General features: G+C 44.6%; 2 protein-coding genes across 6 annotated transcripts in view; both read left to right on the forward strand.

The window, feature by feature from the left end:
* Window positions 1–69: 69 nt before the first annotated feature.
* On the forward strand, window positions 70–5,676 carry rnf115b (ring finger protein 115b). 3 transcript variants are annotated; one of them, XM_046418035.1, is made up of 11 exons: window positions 156–219; window positions 397–407; window positions 527–712; window positions 1,826–1,884; window positions 2,039–2,096; window positions 2,194–2,405; window positions 3,290–3,358; window positions 3,488–3,566; window positions 3,829–3,922; window positions 4,714–4,852; window positions 5,033–5,676. In XM_046418035.1, exons 3-11 carry the CDS (start codon window positions 635–637, stop codon window positions 5,247–5,249), a joined length of 1,005 nt encoding a protein of 334 aa, XP_046273991.1. In that variant the 5' UTR covers window positions 156–219; window positions 397–407; window positions 527–634; the 3' UTR covers window positions 5,250–5,676. The 3 variants fall into 3 exon arrangements, with proteins under 3 accessions (XP_046273992.1, XP_046273993.1, XP_046273991.1); XM_046418037.1 differs by having other exon boundaries at window positions 82–407; window positions 4,714–4,829; XM_046418036.1 differs by lacking the exon at window positions 3,290–3,358 and having other exon boundaries at window positions 70–407.
* Window positions 5,677–6,831: 1,155 nt separating this feature from the next.
* ash1l (ash1 (absent, small, or homeotic)-like (Drosophila)) overlaps window positions 6,832–25,680 on the forward strand; it is a 28,176-nt gene continuing 9,327 nt past the window's right edge. For 2 of the 3 annotated variants that reach the window (XM_046417560.1, XM_046417562.1), the window contains exons 1-15: window positions 6,832–7,120; window positions 8,179–8,275; window positions 11,219–12,024; window positions 12,819–17,241; window positions 18,858–19,524; window positions 19,687–19,860; window positions 19,989–20,083; window positions 20,277–20,350; window positions 20,501–20,546; window positions 20,785–20,893; window positions 21,020–21,226; window positions 21,441–21,587; window positions 24,458–24,566; window positions 24,705–24,854; window positions 25,504–25,571. In XM_046417560.1, coding sequence (XP_046273516.1) covers window positions 11,413–12,024; window positions 12,819–17,241; window positions 18,858–19,524; window positions 19,687–19,860; window positions 19,989–20,083; window positions 20,277–20,350; window positions 20,501–20,546; window positions 20,785–20,893; window positions 21,020–21,226; window positions 21,441–21,587; window positions 24,458–24,566; window positions 24,705–24,854; window positions 25,504–25,571 — 6,881 coding nt within the window. In that variant the 5' untranslated portion in view covers window positions 6,832–7,120; window positions 8,179–8,275; window positions 11,219–11,412. Of the gene's footprint in view, window positions 7,216–8,178; window positions 8,276–11,218; window positions 12,025–12,818; window positions 17,242–18,857; window positions 19,525–19,686; window positions 19,861–19,988; window positions 20,084–20,276; window positions 20,351–20,500; window positions 20,547–20,784; window positions 20,894–21,019; window positions 21,227–21,440; window positions 21,588–24,457; window positions 24,567–24,704; window positions 24,855–25,503; window positions 25,572–25,680 lie in introns of all 3 variants that reach the window. The other variant, XM_046417561.1, reaches the window with a different exon arrangement.

Here is a 25,680-nt window from a genome sequence, read left to right on the forward strand (position 1 = left end):
CACAGTCTACCGCAGTTATTATTACCTCCTCAAGATAATTAACATGATGCTTTCTGATCTGAGATGAACTCCAGTGTATTTTAATATTGTATTTATACAAGTTCAGTATTTTAACATACCCATACCCAACATACAGATTGTTTGTTAACTGGCACTGCGTTGCTAGGTAACCGCTCGGGTCGCGCTGTCCACTGGAACTACGGATCCCCTCAAGATTCAGTATGTTTGCGCGAAATTTCTGTTTTTGAGTACACCAAGAGCCACCTTTTTTAATTCTCTGGCGACACCCAGCATACTTGAAGAAAACTGCACCCAGGACAAATTGTTGCGTTTTATTCTTGGTTTCTTTTTGCGACTTATTTTGTTTTGGTTTGTTTGTTTGTTTGTTTTTTACAGCACTGACCGAGGCAAGTTCATTTGTTTTCACGTCACCTTTCTAAAAAAAAAAAAAAAAAATCCTTCTTAAACCTGATAGTGTGGTGTGTGTGTCGCTTGCTTATTAACTATATTAATATACCATCTGCAGCTGGTTTTCTGACACGTCCCGGGCACCAAACCCTCCAGAACTGACTGATCCGTCTCGGACTTTTATGGGCTGCCACACCGACGTCAGGCGCTGCGCTTCACCGTGAAGATGGCGGAGGCTGCGGAGACACCACAACACCGGTTTTTCTGTCACTGCTGTAAATGTGAAACTAACCCGAAACTCCCGGTGAGTGAGAGAGTGTTTTCTTATCCCACACGTTCTGGTCTGTGAGTCATCTATGCGCCCATGGAGGGAGGGATCAAGACTTTGAGAAGTCTTTCTTAGCTTTTCTTTCCTTTAAAAAAAAACGTGCAAAGTTATCTGATTGATTTCTACCCGTTTGCTTTAAACTTATACTCACTGGGGATCGCAAAAGCGCACATACGACAGCCTGTTGGTGATTGTTTATGTGCGCACAGCGTGCACTAAGATCTTACATTAGAGAGAGAGAGGGAGTCAAATCTGGTGATTCACGTTGCCATATTTAGAAGCACCACTCTTGGCGACTTTGTGTCCAGTTGTCTGCTGTGAACTGCGTGCGAGAGACGTAAAAGGGGCTGGTCGGGTGTCACCACATGCAGCAGCACCAGCAGCACGTAGGGTACATGGCTTTCTGAACTGTATCGTGGCTTAAAGCCGCAAATAGGTGCTCTAGGGCTGCAGCCAGATTTGTTTTGCCCCCCTTTGGCTCTCAGTGAAGCCCAACTGAAAGGGTTTAACTGAGTTTTGCTGGAAATTAATTATTTCTCCCGGTGGTTCATTTCGGAGCAAAACTGTAAAAGTAACCGCATTTGATGCACAGCTGACACTTGCCATGGCACAATTACGCACCGGTATTATGATGGTGCCAAAACCGCATGTGTGTTTGCATGTGGGAGGGATCCAGTGTGCATCAGAGAGCGAGGCTACATGACCAAAAATATGTGGACACCCATGTGACGTTAAGGTAAATCCTTATGCTAAAGCGACATACACTAAAAGTTTGAACGATCGTGTGCTTCCAACTTTGGGGCAACCATTTGGGAAGGAAAACGTGGTGTGAGAGAACATAACTAATGTGCACAGAGCCCTGACCTCAGCCCCATCAGTCACCCCGGGACGAACTGAAACACCAATCGAGGGCATGATGGTGACCTCTCTAATGGTTTTGTGGCTGAATGAGTGCAGATCTCTGCAGTCAGGTGCCATAAATTTGCCAAAAACCTTCCCAGAAGACTCTAAGCTGTTTGTGTCATAGGTTAAACCACATAGTTTTGGAATTAGGTGAGACGTTTGATGCATTTTTTTGTTCTCCTCAAGGATTTTGTCTGTCCCACATGTGACTCTGGCTTCATTGAGGAGGTGACAGAAGACTCCAGGTACAACTCAGTTTCGACGTTTAAATGTACTGTCCTTAGAATCTAATCGAGAGACTTACTCTCTGGTTTGTAAAAATGTTTTAAAGCATGTCTTAAGAATTACAATCCATACATTCCACTGATAATAAATCTTATTTTTATTTTTGCTGTCTAGTCTCCTGCAAGACAGCGCATCATCGTCCAGTGAGGATTCAGACTCTTTGTTCTCAGAGGTATACAAATGCGTCCATACAAATGGCATTTTAATAAGAACACTCCTCTTTCATTGAGGCTTTGTTTGACACGTTGCTTCTCTGGTCTCTCTCCAAGTTATGGCAGCTGCTGTTTATGGAGCGCTCTGCTCTGCTGTCGCATCCGCCCTCCTCAGAGTCCGACCCAGACGACAGTGAGCAAGTATCTTCAGGTCAGAGTCGTCCTTCTCCGGTGTCGCTAAGCTCTGCAGAGTCCAGTGAAGCAGAGTCTCCTCCCCAGCCTGAACAAGAGAGGTCGTCCAGGCCTGAGCAAAGGCCTGCAGTGGAAGGGTGCGTGGACATGGTACACAGAAAGTGTAAAATCTGTTTCGTACGCCTGTTATGTTTCTTTTATCTTATGTCTTGTGACATTCAGTAAAGTAAGTTAAATATAGACATATAGTACCAACAAGCAGTTTAAATTCTTAAACAGGTGTGTTTTTGCACAGAAATTAATGTACAGTTTGACTGGGAACCGAAACAACAATATTGTTTTCATAGTATCTTCAGAATTGATTTGCTTCAACGAGTGATTTAACAAGTTAATGTTACAGCCCACAAATTGCAGTGTAGTTGTACACACACATACACATATGTATATACTAGGACAATATAAAAGCAGGTTAGCTAATAAGGTGTAACTATTTTGTGGTTAAGGGTAAGTTCAGTTACTGAATACTTTTTAAATATTTATGAGGTTTATTATAAGTAGTACCTATTTAAGAATTAGTTATGCTATCATTTAATTGTGAGTTTTAAAATTTGGAGTACGTTATTTATATAGTGCACAGTATTGTCATTTTTGGGGAACAAAACAATGCTGTAAGCCAGGGGAGAAGAGGGATGTGGCTTTGGAGCGAAAGTAATATACCGGTTGTAATCGAAAGCAAAACCTTAATACTCTAATACAAATAAAGATTACCAGTCAGGGTTCAGGGCAGGTTTACCCTCAGTGTGTGTAAGGATTAAAATTTATACATTTCTGATTGTAAGAAAAGGTGTTTGTTTTTTTTTTCTTTAAGCAGGATGAGTTTTTCTGTCATTCGAGCTGAAGAGAACAGCTGCATGCATCAGTTGATTTAGCAACAGATTTAGGCAGTTGAGTACACAGTAACACGTGTGTTTTGAAAGCACACTAAGCAGACATCTTTGCTGTCTGTTTTTGCCCTTTCAAGGATCGTGCAGCAGTTCTTGGCTGGCCTGTTTGCCAACAACGGAAACACTGGTGCCGCACCAGCTGCGCTGTAAACACTTTTTAAATTTTCGATTCACATCATTTACTTTTGATTTCATCTTAAGTTGTATGACAACTCCCCTCCCCTCCCTCTCTCTCTCTTTCTCTCTCTTCTGCTTGCTTTCTGTTTGCCTCTCAGATCAAGCATGCTACAGTTGTATGGAAACCCTGGAGATTATGCGTGGGGTCAGGGAGGTCTGGACGCTGTCATCACAGAGGTCAGTGGTAGCAGAAGTACCTTCGAAGCATTGTGACCTCATTATTGGTTTTAGCATAGCTTTCTTTGTCTTCACTCTCGCTCTGTCGACCGTTTATAAAGAAACTTCTTTCATAACTACTGTTCCAGTCCTGACACCTACATCTTTCTTTGTCTAGACACACTACGACTCTTTGTTTCGCTGCCTCCGTTACCCACTCCGCCCCTCATTTCTCCACTTTTATACCCTCCACTCTTTTGTTTCTTCTCCCACTCACCTATAGTTGTTAGGACAGTTGGAGAACGCAGGTCCACCCCCTGCAGAAAAGGAGATGATCTCATCCCTGCCAACAGTTTGCATCTCTCAAGAACAGACAGGTAGTAGCAGACTAGGGGGGAGGGGCTCACATGACACGTCTCACATGACACGTCTCACGTAAGGAGACTGGGTTGAAAAGTTTGACTTTTGATATTGAGATTTGCATTGGAGTATTTCTACAGAACAATAAGGCACATTTACACTATCTAACAATCTATGCGCTACTCTGTTCTTTTTTCTTTTCTTGCTCCTGTTTTTCCTTTCTTTCCTTCCTCGTAAACTTTCTTGTGTCTCTCTTTTCATTCTTTTATCTTTCCTTTCTTTCTCCTAGCTTTCCTTGCATCCCTTTTTCCTTCCTTCTTTCCCCTTGTCTGTTCATTCCTTCTCCTATTTTGCCTTCCCTTCTTCAATCTATCCTTTCTTTATTTTCCTTTTTTCCTCTATTTTTGTGTCTTCCATCCATCTTTACCTCTTCACTACAGTCCTTTCCTGGCCTTATCTTTCCTTTCCTCCTCCTCCTGTCTTTCCTTCCCTTGTCACATTTCCTCCCTCTGCCTTTCCCAAACTCTCCCACATTTTTCCTTGCAGTATATTTTCTTTCCTCTGTCTTCCTTACCTTCTCATGACTTAACTTTCCCTCTTTGTGTCTTTCTTTTCTCCCTCTTTTTTGTAAAGAGACCACTTAGCCATGTACACCAGAATCATGAGTAATAATAAGACATTAATGAATGTTTTTTTGGCCTGCATGCACAGTACCTGTAAACAGCAGTGGCTCAAACAGATCATTGAGGTGTTGCTTCTGCACACATACTCATACTTACTGTTTTTGTTTTTCTTGTCTTTCTCCCAGACTGTAGGCTGGAGTGTCCAGTTTGTAGAGAGGAGTATTTATTAGGGGAATCTGTCAGGAAGTTACCCTGCCTTCATTACTTCCACAGTGAATGTATAGTGCCCTGGCTGGAGCTGGTAAGGAGCAAGGAGTGGATGTGGTCAGTGGGCTGAAGGGTATGAAGGTCTCTGTTAGATTTGTCATGGAGGTTTTAACAGTGTGTCACACATCCTGAATTGAGGGCTGTGACGACAGCACAAGACACCTTTTGCCAAAATGTGCACAAATGTTTTCTTTCGTTACACCACTGACTAATAATTTTTTCCTCTTCCTCTCACAGCATGATACCTGCCCAGTATGCCGAAAAAGCCTTGACGGTGTCGACAACAGCCTCTCGCCCACATCTGAACCCCCGGAAACTCGCTCCATCAGGACGGAGCAACAGGAGAGGCAGTCGATTTAAGACACGGGTCAAGCAACTCTACCTCCTTAACTGTTTTCAAGAGACGCACTTGTCACCTCAGACCTCCTCGCATGCACCGACTGCTTTTAAATGAAATAAATCACATGCATCACAGTCATAATTTGAAGCTGCAACTCTCACTTAATTCACACATTTCTGCTAAGGACCCGTATGTTTCATGCTCCAACATCTTCACAGTTTTTAAGATGCACGGCACACGCAAAAGGACCGTGCAGTTTGCCGACGAGATGTGGTGGTGTCCTTCTCGCTACGCTGCCTCTGAGGTGGATTTCTCAATGACTGACTCTGATGTCATGAACTGATCACCACTGAGCATCCAGCGGTTTTCAAAATGTTGGGAATTCACAGAGTTATGAAATAACATTTTTTGCATTAAGGCTCTTGGTGAGACTGTTTCTTAACGCAGTACATTCTGCTGACTTTTTTCACACCCAGTCTGCTTTAGCACTGAGCTCCTCTCTGTTTAAAGCTGTTATTAAAGCCTAACCGTGTGATCCTCACCCTCTGCACCTTCTTTTATCTTCCCAATCATAAGAGATTCTGAGGCACGTATTCACAGTCATATTGTAGACTTTTTATTGGTCTACCAACCAGCCTGTTTAAACATTGGAATATCATGGCAGTTTCATTTTGAGTGCATATTTGAGGCTTTTCTGTGCTGATGAGAGTTTTTTTTTCTGTCAGCTCTTAGATCTCAATATAATAGAATACAATAGCAATGTTTGCTTGTAGAATACAGTACTCTCATCCAATAAAACAGAATAAAGCAGTATCTCACAGAATTGACAGGAATATAAAATACTCCTACTGTTTCAGTATATCATTATAACGCAGTCTATACAATAACTAATTGTCTAATCAGTCTAATTGTTGGCTATGGAGCAGAATACAGTGCACTATAAGATAGTGCTGAAACAATCAGTTAATTAAATGACTGATGACAGAAAGTTCATTGTTAAAAATTTTGATGATCATTAATGCCATTAACTAAGCAGAAATTTCTGAACATTGGTTAGTTCCAGATTCTCAGATGTAAGGATGTGTTGCTTTTCTCTCGTTTGCATTATTGTAAACTAATCATTTTGGGGTTTTGGACTGTTGATCTGGCAAAATTATCGAGATGAAGACAAGGTGTCACTTTGCACCACGTGTAACTTGTGATGTGCAACTATTGATGATTTTCGTAATCAGTTTTTTTTTCTTTTCATCAATTAATCGTTTATTTTACAAGCTGGAGGGAAAGCTGAATGAAAAAAAAAGATGTTTAATTTAAAATGATATTTAACTGAAAAGAGAAGCAACTACTAGAACCAGATATTCCCTTCTTTTTCCCGAATAAACTACTGATTACTCCATTATAACGCATATTTCAGATGAATATAACACCCGTGTGCTGCTCAGTTAGCCGAGCGCAGAACAGAACAGGAGACCGAACATCCTTATACAGCAGAATGATTTATTTATAAGCTAGGGGGCCTGTTTATGAACTGTAACGTTATGTTGATAGTCTGTGTGGCAGCTGGGGGCAGGCACCGCCACTTTGACAGTTGACTGATGCATACCAGCAAACACACCCTCGACCAGCCCAACGCACGGCTTCCCGCAGCAACCGAAAATAGTGAAATAATGAAACACAGACATTTTTGTCAATGACCAAGGACCGCCGCAACCGCGTACGACCGACATTTGCTCTCCTCTCCTTTCCACCTCCTCTCCCCTCACCGCGTCCTCCCCCTCTCCCTTCCGCCCTCCTCGTCCTCCTCCCCTCCCTCCTCGCTGTGACTGAGAATGCCCGTGCTATACTGACACAGTAGCGATACGGGCTGAGCAGACATGGAGGCCCGATTAACGAGAGAGGCCCGTGCTGACACATCCAGGCCCAGCTAACGGCGTGTCGGAGTGGATTTCGGAGCATCTCGGGAGATATTGCGGATACCAGTTGCTGTAAGGAAAAAGGATTTTAGCAGCGAGGAAGAAGAAATAGAGGGAGATCCATTTCGGGTCTCTGTTGATTCAACGCAGCCGCCATTTTGTTGACAGTTAGTGTTTTTTTAATAACCTACACGGCGCTGCATCTGTTATTTTAGACCACAGGAATATAATTCGCCACATTTTTGCGTGTGTATTTCAGTCGATTTAAATCGTGCGTTTGTCTCTGAACCAACGTTGGGGGATTTTTCTGGTTAAGCTGACTTGCTAGTGCATCGTTAGCCGTCGTAGCTGAGATGTAGTAACACGAGTGCCTACGAGAATGTGACGGAGATGTAAGATTATGTGCATCACTTGTTCAGGGTTGTGTCATATTCACTCGGTTTACACAAATAGTTTTAAAGCTGTATGCGTTTGCCCCTCGTTTGCAGCATACATACAATATAAGTTAAAGCTATACAGGGAGATATTATCTTAAATCGCCTTCAGACAGGCTGCTGATAGATGGCTAGTTAGCCGCTGCCAGTGCCATTGATACAAAACGTAGCACAGGCTGTCTATTATTGGACGGATGGTAACTTAGCTGCTAGCTTTTTACAATATAAACAAACCTTTCACAATATATGGGTTATGTAGAGCGCCAAACGGACACGCCATTCTCATATTACCTTACCACCTTGCCTATTATTATCGTAAACATTATAGAAATACATTTTTTTGGTGGAGGGGATGCTTTACATGCTGGCACTCAGCGTACACCATCGCAAGTTTGTGTTTTGGAGGTGGCAAGGTTAATCAGATTTTTTTTATAACGTTACGCGGTCAGGAGCAGTGTGCACTGGTTGAGATTTTTTTGTGGCTATGTGGCTAAGATTATTACCTTGTTATAACCTTTGTAGTACATCCCTAAACAGCATAAACATTTGTTGTGCAGTTGTGGCTTCAACACTAGGGACAAAAACCCTTTTTTCAGGTTGTCGTTTTTAGCTCGTAGTACATTCGTCATATCTTGAAAACAACAGTGGCATGGCCCGAGTCTGACATTTTTTCATGTTTTGGTTTTGGCAATTCAGCACTTGGAAGATACAGTATGTGGCCACCACGTTGATACACACGACGGGAGGACACAGAGCCAAATAATGTGAACACAGTTTCTGTACAATTACAGAGGTGAGTGAATGTCATGTGAAAATGATGCATTTGAATAGATTTGCTGATTTTATTGTTTCTGTGTAGTTTCATCGAATCAGATTGCCCACTGTTCCCGTTTTGTTAGGTCGCTTTATCAGATTGTGTTAGTCTGTGTACCCACGAGTAGATGTTGTGCAAAATTGTTTTTCGACTGCATGCATTGCAGTGTCACGCTAACGGCTTTCAGAAACTGCAAGAGCGTGTATCTGAGGCCGGATTTCCTTTCGATTGAAACAGTAATTATGAGTATGACTAAACAGGGATGAATTTGCTGACGGAATATGTTTACTTGGAATGAAATTTAGGGTTAACTGTTCGCAGACTCATGATTTATTCCCTTTAGGGGCAGTGTTGGCTGTACAGGAAACCGAAAGATGATAGCGTTATTTGGTTTGTTCAGCTGCCGACCAACCACGTTTTTGCATAATACGAGGGAAAGTGCGATTAATTGAAATGTTATACACGACTCCTATGCACTGGATTTCAGTTCAGTTAATAACACGGAGTGAACTTCCCTGGGCAGCTACGTACCGAGGGTGTTTACATGGTGCCGGTCTGAGCGACACCTGTCTTTCCAGTCCGATTTATTGCAGCCTTTACTGCGATTCGTTTATCTTCCAGGGTTTAAACATTACAGCATTACAGCCTCCCGTTTCGTTTAAGGCCACGTTGTGTTACGGTAATCTTTGATCACTTACGCTGTCGGATGATATAAACTAATGGTGGTAGTAGTAAAGGAATTTGGCTGCTTTCCCCTTCTGAGCACCGTGTACCGATGGAGTAAAAGTCCTGGAAATGACACGGTGCTGTGAGCGCAGACGCCAGCCTTCATGTGAATGATGGGGGGGGGGGGGGGGGTGGGGGGGTGGATACTATTGCTATGGCCAAAGGGAAATCAGCAGTTATGAACAACGTGTGCAAAAGTGAGGAGGGAGTAAAAGAAGGGAGGGAGGGAGGGAGTAAGGGGAAAGAAATGGGAGGGGGCGCGGGAAGTTGTTTACTACGTTCCTGCCTGCTCTGCCATTTCTTAGATTGTTGGCCTAATATTGATTATTGAATTTCTGTTTTTCATTTTATTATCCGACATTTGTTCTTGTGTTATGTGCCTGTCTTTATGCTTTAACTTCTGATTACTGCTCTGAAAGTAAAAGCAGAAGACAGACAAGCATGACTGATATCTGTCTACAAAACCAGTAGCACAGTTATTGTGAAGTGTTGTATTATGACTGTAAAAACTGAAACGACTGCGGTGCGGTCTTAATTGCTTTGTGAATACAAAAGTACGGAGATTGCAAACATAAAAATGACCTGCTTCAGTGATGAATCTTATCAGTCGTGATTTAGAAAGCAATTTGGTGTCGTGTCAGATCATTTATGGGAGAACGAATGCCAGTAAATGACCTGGTTTAGCATGCAAAGAGGTGAGTGAAATCTTTTGACTTTCTGGGAGGCTATTGTCAATACTATTGTTAGTAGCCTTTCACACCATTCAATACTACAGTGGCTTATTTTTGACATAGTTGGTGTCAGGCAGCAGAAGCATGTAGTATCTCTGCAAGTGTTTGGTATAAAAGAACGAGGGAGAACATTTGTCACCCTGTGAAAGAAGTGCACAGGGAACAGAGTTGGGGGGGGTGAAATGTGTTTTTGATTAAAGTGGGAACAGAATGACTTTAGTTGTGTGCTGTTACTACTATTTTCCAAGTTTGCGAAATAGACTCAGGAAGAGGATGGAAAAGCTTAAATAAAAAGGGTGAAAGAACACAAAGATTGATGGAGTGTTAGAGAGAAGAGGGAGGTGTGATTTGAGTGTGGTATGTGTAGCAAGGGGGAGTCTGCAGTTTTGAGGCGAAATGGACTGAGTAATTGAAGTAAACACAGAAAAGAGGGCGTGGGGGAACTACAGGCCAGACTCCAAAAATCAGGCTGTGTTTACTGTGTGGTTCAACAAAAAAAAATCTCTACTACTGTTTTCCACAGTCTTGATCCAAAACAAACAAGGTCTAGGACTCAGTATAGGGCAGATTCTTTTTTTTTCTCTCTCATCTGTGACACTTTACTGATGTGACGACTTGTATGACTTTCCTGAGGCTCCATTAAGTGGCTGTTTTAGTGCTCTCCACTAATGTAGGGCACAGAGAAACCGCCGGCACATTGACGCTCTATCACTCACTTTCAGTTGCTGCTGGCGAAGGCTGGGAAAGGCGGACGGATCCTCTGTCTAGTCCCAGAGGGCCCAATGTGCTGAGGTCACTGTTCTGAATTGCCTCCAAATGACTTCACCCAGAGAAAGCACCTGCTTGGGGGCGAATCCGCATTAAATCGCTCAGTGGCCACAGGGAGCTGTAGACAACTTCATTGAATTGGGCTGTCCTCTAAGGAGCATAATTAAGAAACATACTGCTCTCTGTTGCTGCTGTACTAACACAGGGTATGAGCAGTTTGCCACTATCACATGCACCCATTTTCACTGCAGCTAATGAGGTAACTAAAGGGATTGCTCATTTGGCATCTTATCATATAACACTTCGGAAGGATGTGGCAGCACTGTGGGATTAACTATTGATTCTGGACTTTGTGGGCTTTGTTGTTCTCAGGTGGACATTTCAGAGTCCTTGAGCCTGAGGTCACATTTCTCAGGTAGAAGAACCTTGGCCGTGTAAGTGGGTCACAGATTGTTATAGGCTGTGAGGACGAACACACCATAAAAAGTCACCCAGACAGTATGAAGGACAGCCTCTAACCAAATAGATGATAAAGATTGTTGCCCTCCGTCTGCTTTCCACCATCATTCATTAAACATTATGGTTTAAAACTGTCAGTGTTTGGTTGATGTTCTGTGCTGTACCACTAATGTGTTTTTTTTTCTCCTTCACTCTCCCTTTTCTTTTCTCTCCGTTATATCTGTCTTTACCTCCACAGTTGAAGGACGGAGAAAGAGGGCTGGACAGCCGAGGAAGGGATAGAAGCCACCTAAAAACAAGGAGCGCTTCACCCACACCAATATCCCCCTCCCCCCTTTTCCCCTTCGCCCCTATCCCACCCCCTAACAAAAACTCTACCTGGTATCCACAACATCCCCTCCCTAGTAAACCTGAACACCTCCTTAAGTTCTGATGGATCCAAAGATTCAGGGGGGAACAGCAACTCCACCCCCTCTTCTCTCAGGCACCCCCACAGGGGAGCGAGAGAGGGAGGGAGGGAGTGGAAAGAAAGAGGAAGAGGAGGAGAAGAAGAGAGACAGAGAGAAGGAGGGTGCTGCGACTGTCTCTGCTGGTACAGGAGGAGCAGGAGCAAATGGGCCAGGAGGTGCCAGTGGTGACCAGTCTCATTTCTCCATCAAAGAGAGCAGCCTGTCCGAGGGCAATGTCAAACTTAAGATTGGCCTTCAAGCTAAACGCATGAAGAAGCCCCCTAAGATCTTGGAGAATTATGTGTGCCGACCAGCATTCAGGGCCACTGTGAGGCATACAGGGCGTGGAGGTGGGAGCACTCGTGGAAACCGTACAGGGGCTACGGGTGATGTTCCTGGCAGTCAGAGCCAGAGCCCTTCACAAGGCAGAGAAAAAGAGAGGGAAAAGAGTCCCAGTGTCAACAGACCAGTCCAGTTGACTTCATCAACCCCCTCTACTATAGCTCTTACACCTCCTCCTCCTCCCCCTCTTCCTCCCGCCTGCACTACCACCCTGTCACCTTCCCAAGTGAATGGGAGTGCTCCAGCCAAAAGGGTAAGGAGGGAGAGCATAGCAAATTTATGCATTTTCATTTGACAAAGGATTCACACTCTGCCAAATGTGAAATTTCAGTCTTGACAGTCAGCATGTTCATCAGTGTATTAAAATTATTTTGTGTACAGTTACCTTATTTCCTTAAAATCTTATTATACAGCGAACAGTAAGGCAGTGGTCCACAAGAAGTTTAGCCTAATAATCACCATGTTTTTGAACCAATAAAGGACAGAGCATAAATTTTTCTTTAGTTTTCTTTGTGTTCTCTGTTGGCCTGTCTCTATTCATCATGCACCGCCCACTCCAACCTCCCTCCGTCTGTGTCGTCCGTCCTCTGTCTCTGCCTGACCATGTGCTCTATATGCCCCTCCCCTCTGCGACCCCTCTCTCTCTAGCTCTCCCTCTCTGTCCCCAATCTGACCCTGAAAAGTGTTATTGAGTTGAGTGTAACTTCCCCCCATGGGCATGCCTGGGAAGCAGCCGTGGACAGAAAATTCTATCAGTGAATTGCAATTTGCACTTGTGTATAGAAACCTATTTCTGATTACTGATTTGTCCTTTTAGTTGTCTCTGGCCAGATGTGTTGCGTTCAGTGGCATAAGCACCATAGCTGCTCTTAGTTTTGCCACATTCCTCTTAAATTTGTTATTAGATATTAGAGTATGACTTCAGCACAATATTTTCAAGTGCATACATCTGTGTAATTTAGAAATTGGGCAGCATATTTCTTTTTCTACGATTACCGCTTATTCTCATTAATCACTTGCCATCTTATTGTTCTTGTTTTTTGTCAGGGTTCACCAAAGATGGATAGCAAGTCTGATACAAAGCCAGACTCAAAAGCAGCCACCACATCTGAGAGACCCCTTAATCTTCACCGCCCTCCACCAGACAGCAAAACGCATCCCTCTGGGAAGAAGACACCAACACCTCTACCCAACCCTCGAACATCTTCACCTTCTCCACCACTACCTGCAACAAAGGAACCAAACTTTGAGGGGGTTAAGCCTCCTCAGTACACCTACAGCACTGAAAGTCAGAGAGACAAGGAAAAGGGTGTCCAAAACTGGGGAACACCCACAGTCACTGAGAAATTAGCTCAACTCATAGCGACTTGCCCACCGTCAAAGACCCCTAAGCCAGCCAAACCCACAAAGGTTGACCCTTCTCCTCCTCTCCCAAGTTCAGGCTTTATGGCCCCCACAGCCAAGCAACGAGATAGGGCTATGGCCAACAGGAACACGTATTCAAGAATGGTACACCTTTCTCCGCCACCCCCTGTATCACGACCACCCGGTCGGCCCTATGGTTCTAGGAACAAAGACAGTGTTATGGAAACTTCACCCACCCTGACTCCACTGAGAAAGGATGACACAGAAGGTCCTGGTAAAGCTAGTAGCAGCAGTAGTAACAACATCAGTAACAGCAGCAACAACAGTAGTCGCAGCAGCAGCCCAGCACTCACCTATGGCAATAACCGCCTGTCTGCCATGTCAAAGGACAACATCAGTGACAACAGCAACAGTAGCATTTCTAAGACACAGTCACGTCCGACTCACTGCTTAACCCACACCACATCTTCACCATCTTGTCCCATTTCATCTTCTTCCACCACCTCAGCTGAGCAGAGGACAGTGAGTGCAGTGAGCCACCTGGGTTCACCTGCTCCCTCACAAGGACACCATGCACGAGAGAGTCCTGCCTTGGCAGAGGAAAGCAGTGCAAGTGAGATGGAGCAGGACAGGGACAGCCCCAGAGACTTGACCAAGTGTCCTCCTCCAACAGGAACAGGAAAGCCAGAAGGGAAAGACAAGGGGGCTAGTAATCAGTCACTACGAGTTGAGAGGGGCAAGAGCTCTAGTCCGTGTAAGCGCAGTCCCAACAGGGATAGTAGCCGACCTGGTCGGACTAGCAGTCCCCCTGAAGTTGTAAGACAAAGGGCAGCTTCTTCACCAGAGCCAGACGGTGAAGAAAGCCCACAAACACCTCTTAGAGATGATTCCCCTGATTCATCCATAGACTCTCCCACAGAGCAGGATAGCAAACCTCTGAAAAAACGCAGAGGAAGGAAACCTCGCTGGACTCGTATCATGAACAAGACGCCGAGTCAGAGAGCAGGCCAGGACAGTTCCTTCGACCAGAGCAAAACCACCTTGCCTTTATCTACAAGCTTGGAAATGCCATCACCACCGGTTAAAAGACCTGTGGGCAGGCCTCCTAACCCAAATAAGGTCAAATCAATTCCTGTGCCACAAAGTTCAGTATCACAGATCTTCCCGCCACAGCCTAAGAAAAGGGGAAGGCCGAAGTCTAAAATGCCAAGGCTTGATGCCCCAGCCCGTGGATGCCTTCCTAATAAGCTGGCCCCCTCCAAGGTCTTTTCATCTTTACTGAAGTCCAAAGAAGAGCAGGACCCCCCTGTTCTTCATCCGGAGGTGGACTTGAACCCCCCTAAACCTATGCCTAGAAAACGTGGACGCCCTAAGCGCCTTCCTCCTACCTTACCCCAGGAGGGTCAGCCTCCTACATTGGCTCCAGAGTCAGGGGACATCGGAGACAAACGATTCCGCAGCAAAGGAAATGGGCAGCTTATCATGAAAACTATTATAGGCAAAATCAATAAGATGAAAAGCATGAAACGGAAGCGTATTCTCAGTCAAATCTTGCTAGGCCCGAGAACAGAAGATAGCCCTAAAGGCACCACCAGTGGGGTGGTTGGCTCTGTGGAAGCTGCAACTCAGTCATTATCCTCCCTGGCTGCTTCTTTTGGGGGAAAACTGGGGCCACAAATTAATGTCAGTAAAAAGGGCACAATATACATGGGTAAGAGGAGAGGTCGTAAACCAAAAGCAGTGACTAATGCCACAGCTACAACACCACCACCAGACCCCTTCCTATGCCCAAACACCACTTCCCCTCTCCATCACCATCAGTCACAGTCCCAGCAACAGCACCAGCTCTCCTCTTCAGATGTCTTTCCCTCCCCTTCCCTCTCACAGTCTAGTGGGGGGCACAGTCCCATCAGTGATGCCAGCTTTGTGGAGCCAGGCTCAGTGCACTTTGCAGGTCACTCTCACTATTCTAACACCCATCATAGCCACAACACATTCTCTTTTCCTCCCCCAACCTTTTCGGCCCCCAACCCCCGCAACACAGGGCTGGGCTCATCGTCATCATCTATGGCCACAGCAGCTTCCCAGAAAAAGTCATCTTGCCGTGGATACCATCACCACCACCACCATTACAGGCAGCACTACCATTACCATAAGCTTTCCCCTCCCAGGCCGCTTCATCCAACGTCACCTGCCCCTCTCAGTGAGTTAAAAGAAGCCACTCCGTCACCAGTCAGTGAGTCACACAGTGAGGAGACAGTGCCCAGTGACAGTGGTATAGGAACAGATAATAACAGCACCTCTGATCGTGGTGAGAAAGCCGGAGGGACGGGTGGCTTGGTTGGAATTGCGATGCCATCCGGCATGGGTAGTGGATTATTAATGCCAGGGGTCATTGGGTCGGCTCTGGGTCCAGGGGTGGGCCTCACTTCCAGAGGCAGGCGGCGCCACTCCACTGTGCTCATGGAACATCCCTCACCGTCTCCATCACCTCACGGGGCGAGGTCATCACCTGATCCCAGGAGACCTCACCCAGCAGCTCCCACCTCCTCCTTAATGGGACACAAGGAGAAACATAAGCACAAGTGTAAACGCCGCAGCCATGGGTGTCCAGGCTATGACAAGCTAAAGAGGCAGAAAAGGAAACGCAAGAAGAAATACTTACAGCTACGCTCTCGGCGGCATGACCCAGACTTCCTGGCTGAGCTGGATGAGATAGTTGTGAGACTGAGTGAAATACGGATAGCACACCGTACCACAGGGCACCGGCTCGGCAGTGGAATAGGCATTGCACCAGGAACAAGTAGAGTGCCAGGAGTTGGGAGCAGGGCCAGTGGTAGCATAGGGGGCACAGGTGGCCCTCCTCCACATCATTATGTCCACAGGGACCTTCTGCCTACAATCTTCAGGGTTAACTTTGGCAGCTTCTACTCCCATCCATACTCCTGTGACCCACTGCACTATGTTCGTAAACCAGACATGAAGAAGAAACGGGGTCGGCCTCCCAAACTGAGGGAGTCAATGTCTGAGGTTCCCTTTGTACCTGGGCTTGGATTTCCACTCTCCAGTGGAGGTTTCTACCACCCCTCCTACAGTGTTCCCTACTCCTCTGGGCCCTTGGGGTTGGGCTACTACAGAGGATATCCTCCAGCTAGTGCTTTGTATACCCACCCACACCACCAGTCACCCCACACAGCCCCATCCCACCACTCTCACCACTCACCGTCTTTCCCTCCTCCTCCCCCTACATCATACATGCATCACCACCACCCTTCGCATCTCCTGCTGAACCCCTCCAAATTTCACAAGAAGAAACATAAGCTGCTTAGGCAGGAGTACCTTGGAGGAGGAAGGTCCCCTGTCCTGTACCCACCTATGTCCTCTGAACTTTCCTTCAATTGGCACCACAAACACAAACACAGACACAAACACAGAGAGCGCTGTGCTGAGGAAGATAGGGAAGAGGCTGCAAGAGGAGGATCAGAGAGTCGGACTAGTGCTGGGATTTCTGACAGTGGAGCATCAGGCAAAGGAGAGAGAGTTGGCAGTTTGGGAATGGCAGAGTCTTTACAGCGATGTCGCTTTGGACGGGATACCTCCAGCATTGGTGTCAGCAAGCAAACTTCTGCCACTTCTGCCAACTCCCCTTCTTCTTCTTCATCCTCATCTGCAGAAAGGTACAAGCGTAAAGAGGGCTCCATGTCCTGTCTAGGCCCTTCCAGGCTTGCACTGGGTAACAGCTCAAAAGGCCATCTCCCAGTAGAGTCTTGGTTCAGGATGGGTAGCTCAAAGGCAGACTACTCTAAGCTTTCACGGGGTCATGTGGCTCCTGGCCAGGGTCCCTTCTCAGATGGACGGGCTGAAGACCCAGCAGGTTGCTCAGACAGCGAGGATGAGGAACCTCTCACCCCCACAGAGGATGCAGAGCCAGGAGTCCATGACTCTCCAAACCTTACAAATTTGTTTGCCTCTGCTCTCACCCGCACTTCACTGAAGGTGGGCAGGAACAGAAAGACTGAAGTAGTCACAGAGAACTCCAGCTTCTCCCGCATGGACCGGCCGATGAGGAAGGACCGGTCAACATCAGCAGAAAGGAGAGAGATAGGTGAGTCGAAGTTGGAGTTAAATATTTTGGCATGAGTGTGCTGCCTGCAGCAGAGCATCCACTGATAAACTGGTATAAAGGTTACAATAGCATATATGCATAGTTCCTTTAAAACAAAGAGGATTCTGTATACTGACTATTACCAATAATAGGGAGTAATTTGCATTTATTTTTTCTTGGATATTCCATTCACTGCATTGAATCCCATATCAATAATGTAGCCCTATAAGCCTTTGGGTTCAATGAGCTATTCAGCACAGAAAGTACTTTGAAAAAAAATAAATTTGGCATTGTTATGAGAGTCTATTGTACACCAAATAAAAATGAGTTCTGATGCATTTGTATCAAGAATACTGTGGCTGAATATGATTGGCTAATGTCTAATGAGCTTGATGATTTGGTGCAGCTATGGTGATTTTGGCACAGAGATCAATCAGTTAGATCCAGTACTGATCCCAGGACTATGCATTTTGGCAGTAACCCTTTCAGACATTGACATATGGTACAGGAAGGGGTCTTCAAATCTTGCTTGATCTCTTCACATTGACGCCTGTGCACCTCTTGAAGATTCTTTATAGTGCTGAGAAAACATGGTAACTGGAACCATTTATATCTCAGTTGTGGCCAGATCAAACAACACTGGAAAATTATCTGTTCTGTTTCCATAGCTCCCTCAGCTCTCCCCCATCTGTACAAAGAAAATACTAAGAGGAATGGGCCCCCAATTCTAGGGAAAAAAATCCACTTAAAAAACACAGTGGAATCTCCAGTGCATATGCTGTCTGACATTTGGTAGCTTTTACTAGTGGTTATGGGCTTGGCAAAATAAAAGCATGTGTAATGACCTAAACTGGTTCCTCTGTGAGTGTGGATGACCACAGTTGGCCACAGTTGATATAGCATTCCTGCCAGAGCTAAAGGGGTGGAGTGTTTTGTTAACATGCTATATTTAGTAGACATTTCCTTCAAAAGCCCACAGTGTGAGGCCTGGTCCAATCCTCCGTACACCCAGCACCTGGGCTGAGATAATGTTGCTGATGTAAGACATCGTTCCTCAGCAACGATCTTGCTTTATCACTGTGACTCCTTATGCTCCCTGACTAGGAGTGATGTCCTTGTTAGTAAGGGAGATGGAAAGCCGTAAGGTCCCTGTTGAGGCAGCATGCTGCAGTTCAAACCGTGCCAGTGTAATCCTGGATTAGAACTCAGGACTTGGGGTCAACTAGCGGTCACAGACTGCACCGTGAAGGTAGAGGAGGCCAAGGGTGGTGACTTGGCTGACACACAAGACCAAAGGGAAATGATGTAGATAGATGTATACTGACAGAGGAGTAGGTGTGGTGTGGGGAAAAATGACTGTAATGAAAAGTTATCATGTTGTCACCCCCTTGTCACCCCAGCAACATGTTTACAACCTTCTTCATTGAGCCTGGACTCAAATATAAAGGAAAGAAGTGCTTTCTAAGGTCAGACATGGAGGAAGGGGGGGGGGCGCTAATGATGAATAAATACAAGAAGAAGAGAGAGGAAAATGTGTGGAAAGTGAAGCATTATCTTGTAATGTCGATGGATCAGATGTTGCATGTGCAGCACTAATTTTCTCTTTCTTTGACCAGGGTCATCAGGTATCCAGACAAGAGGTGTAGCCCTCTCAACCTCTGAAGGTCCAGAAGGATCACTGCACCACCGGCCACAGCACCTTCACCAACCCTCTCTGTTTCATTCCCATGGCTCTGCTTCTTCCTCCTGCCGTTCCCCCGCTCAGGACTGTTGCCTGGATGTCTCTCTGTCCCACCACTCCCATCGGACACAGCCATCCAAACACAGCCTGCACCACGTCAACAAAATCCTACGTGCCAAAAAGCTACAGAGGCAGGCTCGTACAGGGAACAATGTGGTGAAGAAGAGGGGCCCTGGACGTCCCAGAAAACACCCGTTACCCTCCCCACCACCATCCCCACCGCCAGTGGCTGAGTTGAATCAGAACCGGCACAGGGACAGAGGGGGAGAACGGCAACCAGGGGGCAGAGGGTGGGAGGGGGACACTGTTACAGATGCTATTGAGTCTGTAGTCCAGGGCCAGCGTAGAAAAGGTCAGAAGAGGAAGCACTGGGATAGAGAAGGAGATGAGGAAGAAGAGGACGAGGAAGAGGACGGGGAGGTAGAAGAGACTGAGGAGCGATTGCCGGAAAGAGAGGAGAACTTGGGCAACCTGGTGGAAAGGTCCAGAGCTGGGACAGGAAGAAGTTGGCTTACCCAGGAGGAGCTGCAGCACTTTCGTGGGTAAGCTCATTGTCACCACACCGTTGAAGATTAACCTTTATACCTCAGATGGGTCTCAGATGTGAGACACTGACACAAATTTACAGTCGTATTAAGAAGATTCAGTGCTGATACTAAAAAGTTACTAAGTCTCTAGAAACAAAGTCATGGCTCTATTTTTAGCTCAGTGGAAAACAAGCCAGATGGCCACTGCTCCCCAGAACGTCCAGGCACCGTATCCAGGGAACAAGCTCCGCCCATGGCCATAAACAGCCCACGGGAGAAGAGACCAGCTAGACCTCCAAAGAAGAAGTTCCAGAAAGCAGGGCTTTACTCTGATGTGTACAAGACTGAAGAGTGAGTTCCCTGGAAAGCTAAATCTTGTCTTGTTTTGGTTTTTTTTTTTACTTCTGATGTCTTAATGTGCCATAATACTGCTGGTGAACTTCCATTACATTTTACAATTTCTGTACTAAACTTTGTAGCCCCCGGAGTCAACTTCTGCAGCTAAAGAAAGAGAAGCTGGAATATATACCAGGGGAACATGAGTATGGATTGTTTCCAGCTCCTATACATGTTGGTGAGTCTTGAATTGTATAACTTTATTGCACATTTGGAGGACTTCTTGGATTACTCATCAGTGTGCCGATAACTAAGTAAACCTGACTATAGTAAACAGACACTTCTTTCTTCATTTTACCATGGTTACCTATGTTTTCAGCTGTGATACAATAAAAAACAAAAAAAATCTTTCTCTGGCTTTGTTTTTTCAGGGAAGTACCTGAGACAGAAGCGCATTGATTTTCAGTTGCCTTATGACATCTTATGGCTGTGGAAACACGATCAGGTGATCAGTCATGTTGAGCTCTGTTTTTAGGGTTTTTCCATGCTCGCAGTAAATTACTGAGCAGTAGTTTCAAAAGGTAGAGCTTCAGTGGAGACTCACAGAAGTATTTGTTATTACCTTTATGTTCACCACTTTGTTTTTGTGTTTCAGCTATACAAGAGACCAGATGTCCCTCTTTATAAAAAGATCAGATCAAGTGAGTATCCAGCCTTGTTGCAGTGACCCAGACAGAATTAGTAGCCTAATAAATGTATGAGCTTGCATGTCTTTGTTTTACAGTTTTGGTTGCCTTGGTTGCATAGACTGTTGTAGTACTTGCTATAAATTATATGAACTTTTGGCAAAACAGGAGTTAAAAATATTTGATGCTCTCAGTGCTGGTTGCACTTGGAGTATCGGTAACTTTGAATGAAAATTGACGTTTTCTGTCACAGATGTCTATGTGGATGTGAAGCCTCTCTCTGGTTATGAAACAACTACATGCAACTGTAGACCTCATGAGGACCCGACTGAAAAAAGCTGCCTGGATGATTGCCTGAATAGGTAATAGACAAATCACAGTGTATAATCGTGGCTTTTAACAGGTTTCCCTTTGGAGAATGCAGTCCTGTTAGATTTCAAAAAGAGAATAGCGGCCTAACTCTATATATGAATTGATTATTTCCCCAGGATGAGTTTTGCTGAGTGTTCTCCCAGCACCTGTCCATGTGGTGATCAGTGTGACAACCAGCGCATCCAGAGGCATGAGTGGGTACAGTGTCTGGAACGTTTCCGTGCTGAGGGCAAGGGCTGGGGCATCCGTACCAAGGAGTCCCTTCGCACTGGACAGTTTATCATTGAGTACCTGGGAGAGGTTGTTAGCGAACAAGAGTTTAGGTGAGTTAATCAGACTACGTATTATGCAACAAATTTGTGTTATGTGGTGGACATGGCCCAGAGAGTATCTGGAATGTCAGAAGATTTAGAATGTCCTGCTTCTGTTTTTCTGCCTGTTTTACTTTCTCTCCTCAGGACTTAAATTATCTTGACATGGGAATTAATGAAAGCATCTCTTTTAAATTTCTACCCCCTCTGTCCTACTGTATTTCAGGAGCCGTATGATGGAGCAGTACTTCTCCCACAGTGGCCACTACTGTCTGAACCTGGATAGCGGCATGGTGATTGACAGCTACCGAATGGGCAATGAGGCACGCTTCATAAACCACAGCTGTGAGCCCAACTGTGAGATGCAGAAGTGGTGGGTGTCATGGCAGCTTTAAGCCAATTCCCTCCCATGTCCTGGTCATGCTTTTGGGTCCTCACCAAAGCCCAGATTTGACTAATCCTTTTCAGGAGCACGCATAAGTAGTTGCCACAAGTTGTTCAGGATGGATGATTGAGCCACCTGACACTAATTAACTGCATTTGTTTGACAATGATGTCAAGAAAGCATACTGCAGTCTATAAAATACTAATGTTAACTTTCATTAGGAGTAAAACAGAGTTTACCTTTCAAAGCCTCGTATACTGACCATTTAATAATGTTATGTTTCAGTGTTACTCAACAAGATCAGCTTAAAATACTTTCAGTGTATTCTTAGAAGTTTTATATTATTAAGAATGTTGTAAGGATGAAAATGGTCTTTAGGGAAATATCAGAAATGCTCCTTTCATCCCAGCCGGCTGGAGGGGCGTGCCAGTGTCTGTGTTTGACTGACAGCAGCTGGCAGGCTGCCAGAGTGTCTGTGTTACACCGTAGGAAATGAGAAACAAAGTCAACATACTTGTGCCGTAGCTGCATGTCATGGGCAGGCAGCATGTCGTTAGTGATATCGACGGTGACATTTGTAGGTGTGTTTAGATGTGGTTGGATGTGCTGTAGCTGAGCAGTTAATTAGCAATCTAGCCTGCAAACTGACATTAGTTAAGTTATGACGCTGGTTGCTCATTCAACAAGCTAACATTCAGACGAGATGTGTATTCATGCTTGTACATCAGATAAGGAGGATACTTTAGCAGGAAAACTAATGTGGATTTTCTGGCTTTTCTGTTATGTAGTTGCTGTCTGCCTTAGTGTGACTGTCAGCTCTACCTATGACAGAACATTGATGCTACTGCTTCATGCAAGCTTTGATTGGTTGCATCAAAATAAGGTCTCTATCCATACACACGGATACTAGAATGGTATTTCAAGTGACAAGTGATTTTTAGACAAAAAAATCCTTTTTAATTTGAATTGGACTGAAAATATTTTAAATCCAGTGTTGTTTATATTCATGTTTATTATTTCAGTGTCATTCATTGTCTTTGTTGGGACATTGCAGCATACCTTGCTGTGTTGTTACCACCTGTATATCAGTGTAATGGTGTGTCACTGTCGGTAGGAGTGTGTTTTGTGTCATTCGTGCCCCCAGGCATGCGTGAACCTTTAAAGACTGTCAAGTACAGCGACAGAATGTGTTATTAAAGTGGCAGATAGTGTTAAGCAAGTGAAGCTGAGAGTCTTGCTGGAGTGATGTGAGAGGAGAGCAGGTGACGCTGATTGGAAAATGTTCCAACTTGATAATTCAGTATTTTGTTTCCTAAATGCTTGTGTCATTTATGGTTAACAAACTGGAAAATACTTGCCTATTATCTATTATCTATTATTAGTTGGTGCTTACTCTGAAAGAGGCAAACTGAGGATATTTAAAGTACCAGAACGGAGAGAGACAGATGCTAGGCTTAGAAATAATCATTTTGATTTGATATGATTCAAACCGAGACAAGGCCAGCAAAGCCACAAAAAGTCTGGCCACTACGGTTTTATTCTTGACTCATACTATCAGAGAACAGAGGCTTTATTCTAAATAAGTCTACATCTTAAAATGAGTCTTGTAGTTGTAAATCACTGTTTGTATATTCACTTTAATGCATGCAAATGTGGGCCTATTTGTATGAGTGTTCAAGTCCCTTAATATATCAAAAATTTTTAAGTTTGTTATGGATAAGTAGTCACAGTGTAACGGTTGGTCGTATTGTGTTGCCCTATTTTGGGAAGCTTACACAAGCTGTAGAAGGGACACGTGTGGCAGGTGCACTTCATTGTAAATGAGAAAGCTCTGCCTCAAAACCCCAACCTTATTAATGTGGTTGTGTGGTGGTAATCTGATGAGATCACCTCAGTCAGCCCCTGCCAGTGTTCAGAGACCTAAATGGCTTAAAGGCCTTGCACCACGCCAAAACAATTCGCTGGTTTCCTGAGGGATTGTTCTCACAGCATGGATAAATCCACTGCAGTCGGAGACCTGGCTGAGCAGGCCTCCCTGCGCCTGACTTTTACAAATGAAACCTACTTAGATTTTTCTTTAGATGTGGTTTGCCTGTATATAGTGAATCTGCAACATGCCTCATCACAGTTTTAACCCTCAGAGGCTTTGATTGCACACAGCAAACGACTTTAAGAAAATGGACTATCAGACTATATCCTCTGCCCTTCAGAACAGACCAGCTCATAAACTAGGGCACTAGTTGTTGGTGGATGTGTGTGTAATGTAGAGTGCCTGGGCTGAAATAAAAGACTCCACAAGGATGGAGGATTTTCAGCACAAAGCCTGATGAGTCATCCATCTTGTCACAGAAGAGAGATTACATGCAGCCGGGCCTTAGATACAGCTGTAGTGCCTGAAGACAATGCGCTGAACCAGCTTTTTACCCCTATAGAAGGAATAAATTATCAAGTAGCCGGCAAACAGAATAGTGCGCTTTCTACCTAGAAGAATGTTGAAAAGCTGGAGAACAACTCGTTTCGAGAGGGGACGACAACGTGTTGAGCGGTTGCCAACTGGAGCAAATGAAAACCAGGGCAGTCTTTTTATCTTTTTGTCTTGATTTTAATTTGTCTTGTTGTTTACACTGTTTTGAGTCAAGACAGAAACTTGACTTCAAACTTAACTAAAGAGGGAGTTGTTGGAGTGTGGAGAATTTTTTGGAAAGTAAATTCATTTTCATGTTGAACGTTTTTCAGTAAGTTGCGAAACACACACTGAAAGATTCAGTCCTTTTCTGACAGGTCGAAAGTGATAAAATTCATCATGCCAATGCTACTGTGCCCACTCACTCGGTTTCTCTTTGACTTCTCTCTTGTAGGTCCGTGAATGGAGTGTACAGAATTGGTCTCTTTGCTCTCAAGGAGATCTCCAGCGGCACTGAGCTCACCTATGACTACAACTTCCATTCCTTCAATACAGAAGAACAGGTAAAGCACCAGCGGCCATCTTTGACCTTCTCATTGAACAACACTTTGGATGTTTCATGTTACGCAATTATCGCAGCATTTTCTAATTTGACAAGACCCTTTTTCTCATTTTCATAACTCGTGTTTTGTTGCCTACAGCAAGTATGCAAGTGTGGCTCAGAGAGTTGCCGGGGCATCATCGGTGGGAAGAGCCAGCGTATTAACGGGCTGCCTGGGAAGACAGGAGGGACTCGGCGGCTGGGTCGACTCAAGGAGAAGAGGAAGTCCAAACATCAGCTCAAGAAACGAGTGAGTGATGAATGTACATGAAAACATTTAGAACTTGTGTTGGTAGCAGTTAACTTGTACTTAAGATCATATAATAGATTTTGTAGAGAAAACCAAAAAACTTGAAAGAAAAAGTACACAAGACGTAAAAACACACAATGCCAAGTAGATACCTTAATGCTTTGCTTCAGGGTCTATGTGGTTTAAAACTATAGCCTACCGTTATCTAGCTGAAGCTATTGCCTAGCTGTGTCTTTCAGTATCAGGTGCAGTATCTATGTAGGGCATGAATGTGTATGTGTCTCAGAGGTACTTTTAGTGGGCCACAAGGTGTCTAAAAAAGTAACTCAGAATACCTTAAAGGGTATACATTTGAATTAGGATATGACCTAAAATTGTCAGGATTTTGTGGTGTATTTTAAATATAAGCTTTTAGCAGTGTGCAACCTCATGGTTTTAAGTGTTTTAAAATTTTAAGAAATTCACAAATTCTGATTGAACTTGCCCCGCGACCCTGACGGATAAGCGGTATAGAAAATGGATGGATGGATGATTGAACTTGACAATGAAAACAGAAGGAACACATAACTTCATAAGCTAAGGGTTGTTTTCAGTTAATCTTTGATGCAGCTTCTTCATCTACACCTTCTTTCAACCTCTTTATTTTCAGGAGGAAGAGTCGAGTGACAGCAACAAGTTTTACCCTCATCTCATGAAGCCCATGTCCAACAGAGAGAGGTAAACACTCATACACAAGCTGACACAAGCAATACCAAACAGAACCAGACTCACTGAGCATTTTTGATGTGGATGATTGCACTTATTCTGTATTTCGTCTGTTTCTTGC

Source organism: Scatophagus argus, chromosome 17 (assembly GCF_020382885.2).
Source record: "Scatophagus argus isolate fScaArg1 chromosome 17, fScaArg1.pri, whole genome shotgun sequence".
Classification (NCBI taxonomy): domain Eukaryota; kingdom Metazoa; phylum Chordata; class Actinopteri; family Scatophagidae; genus Scatophagus; species Scatophagus argus.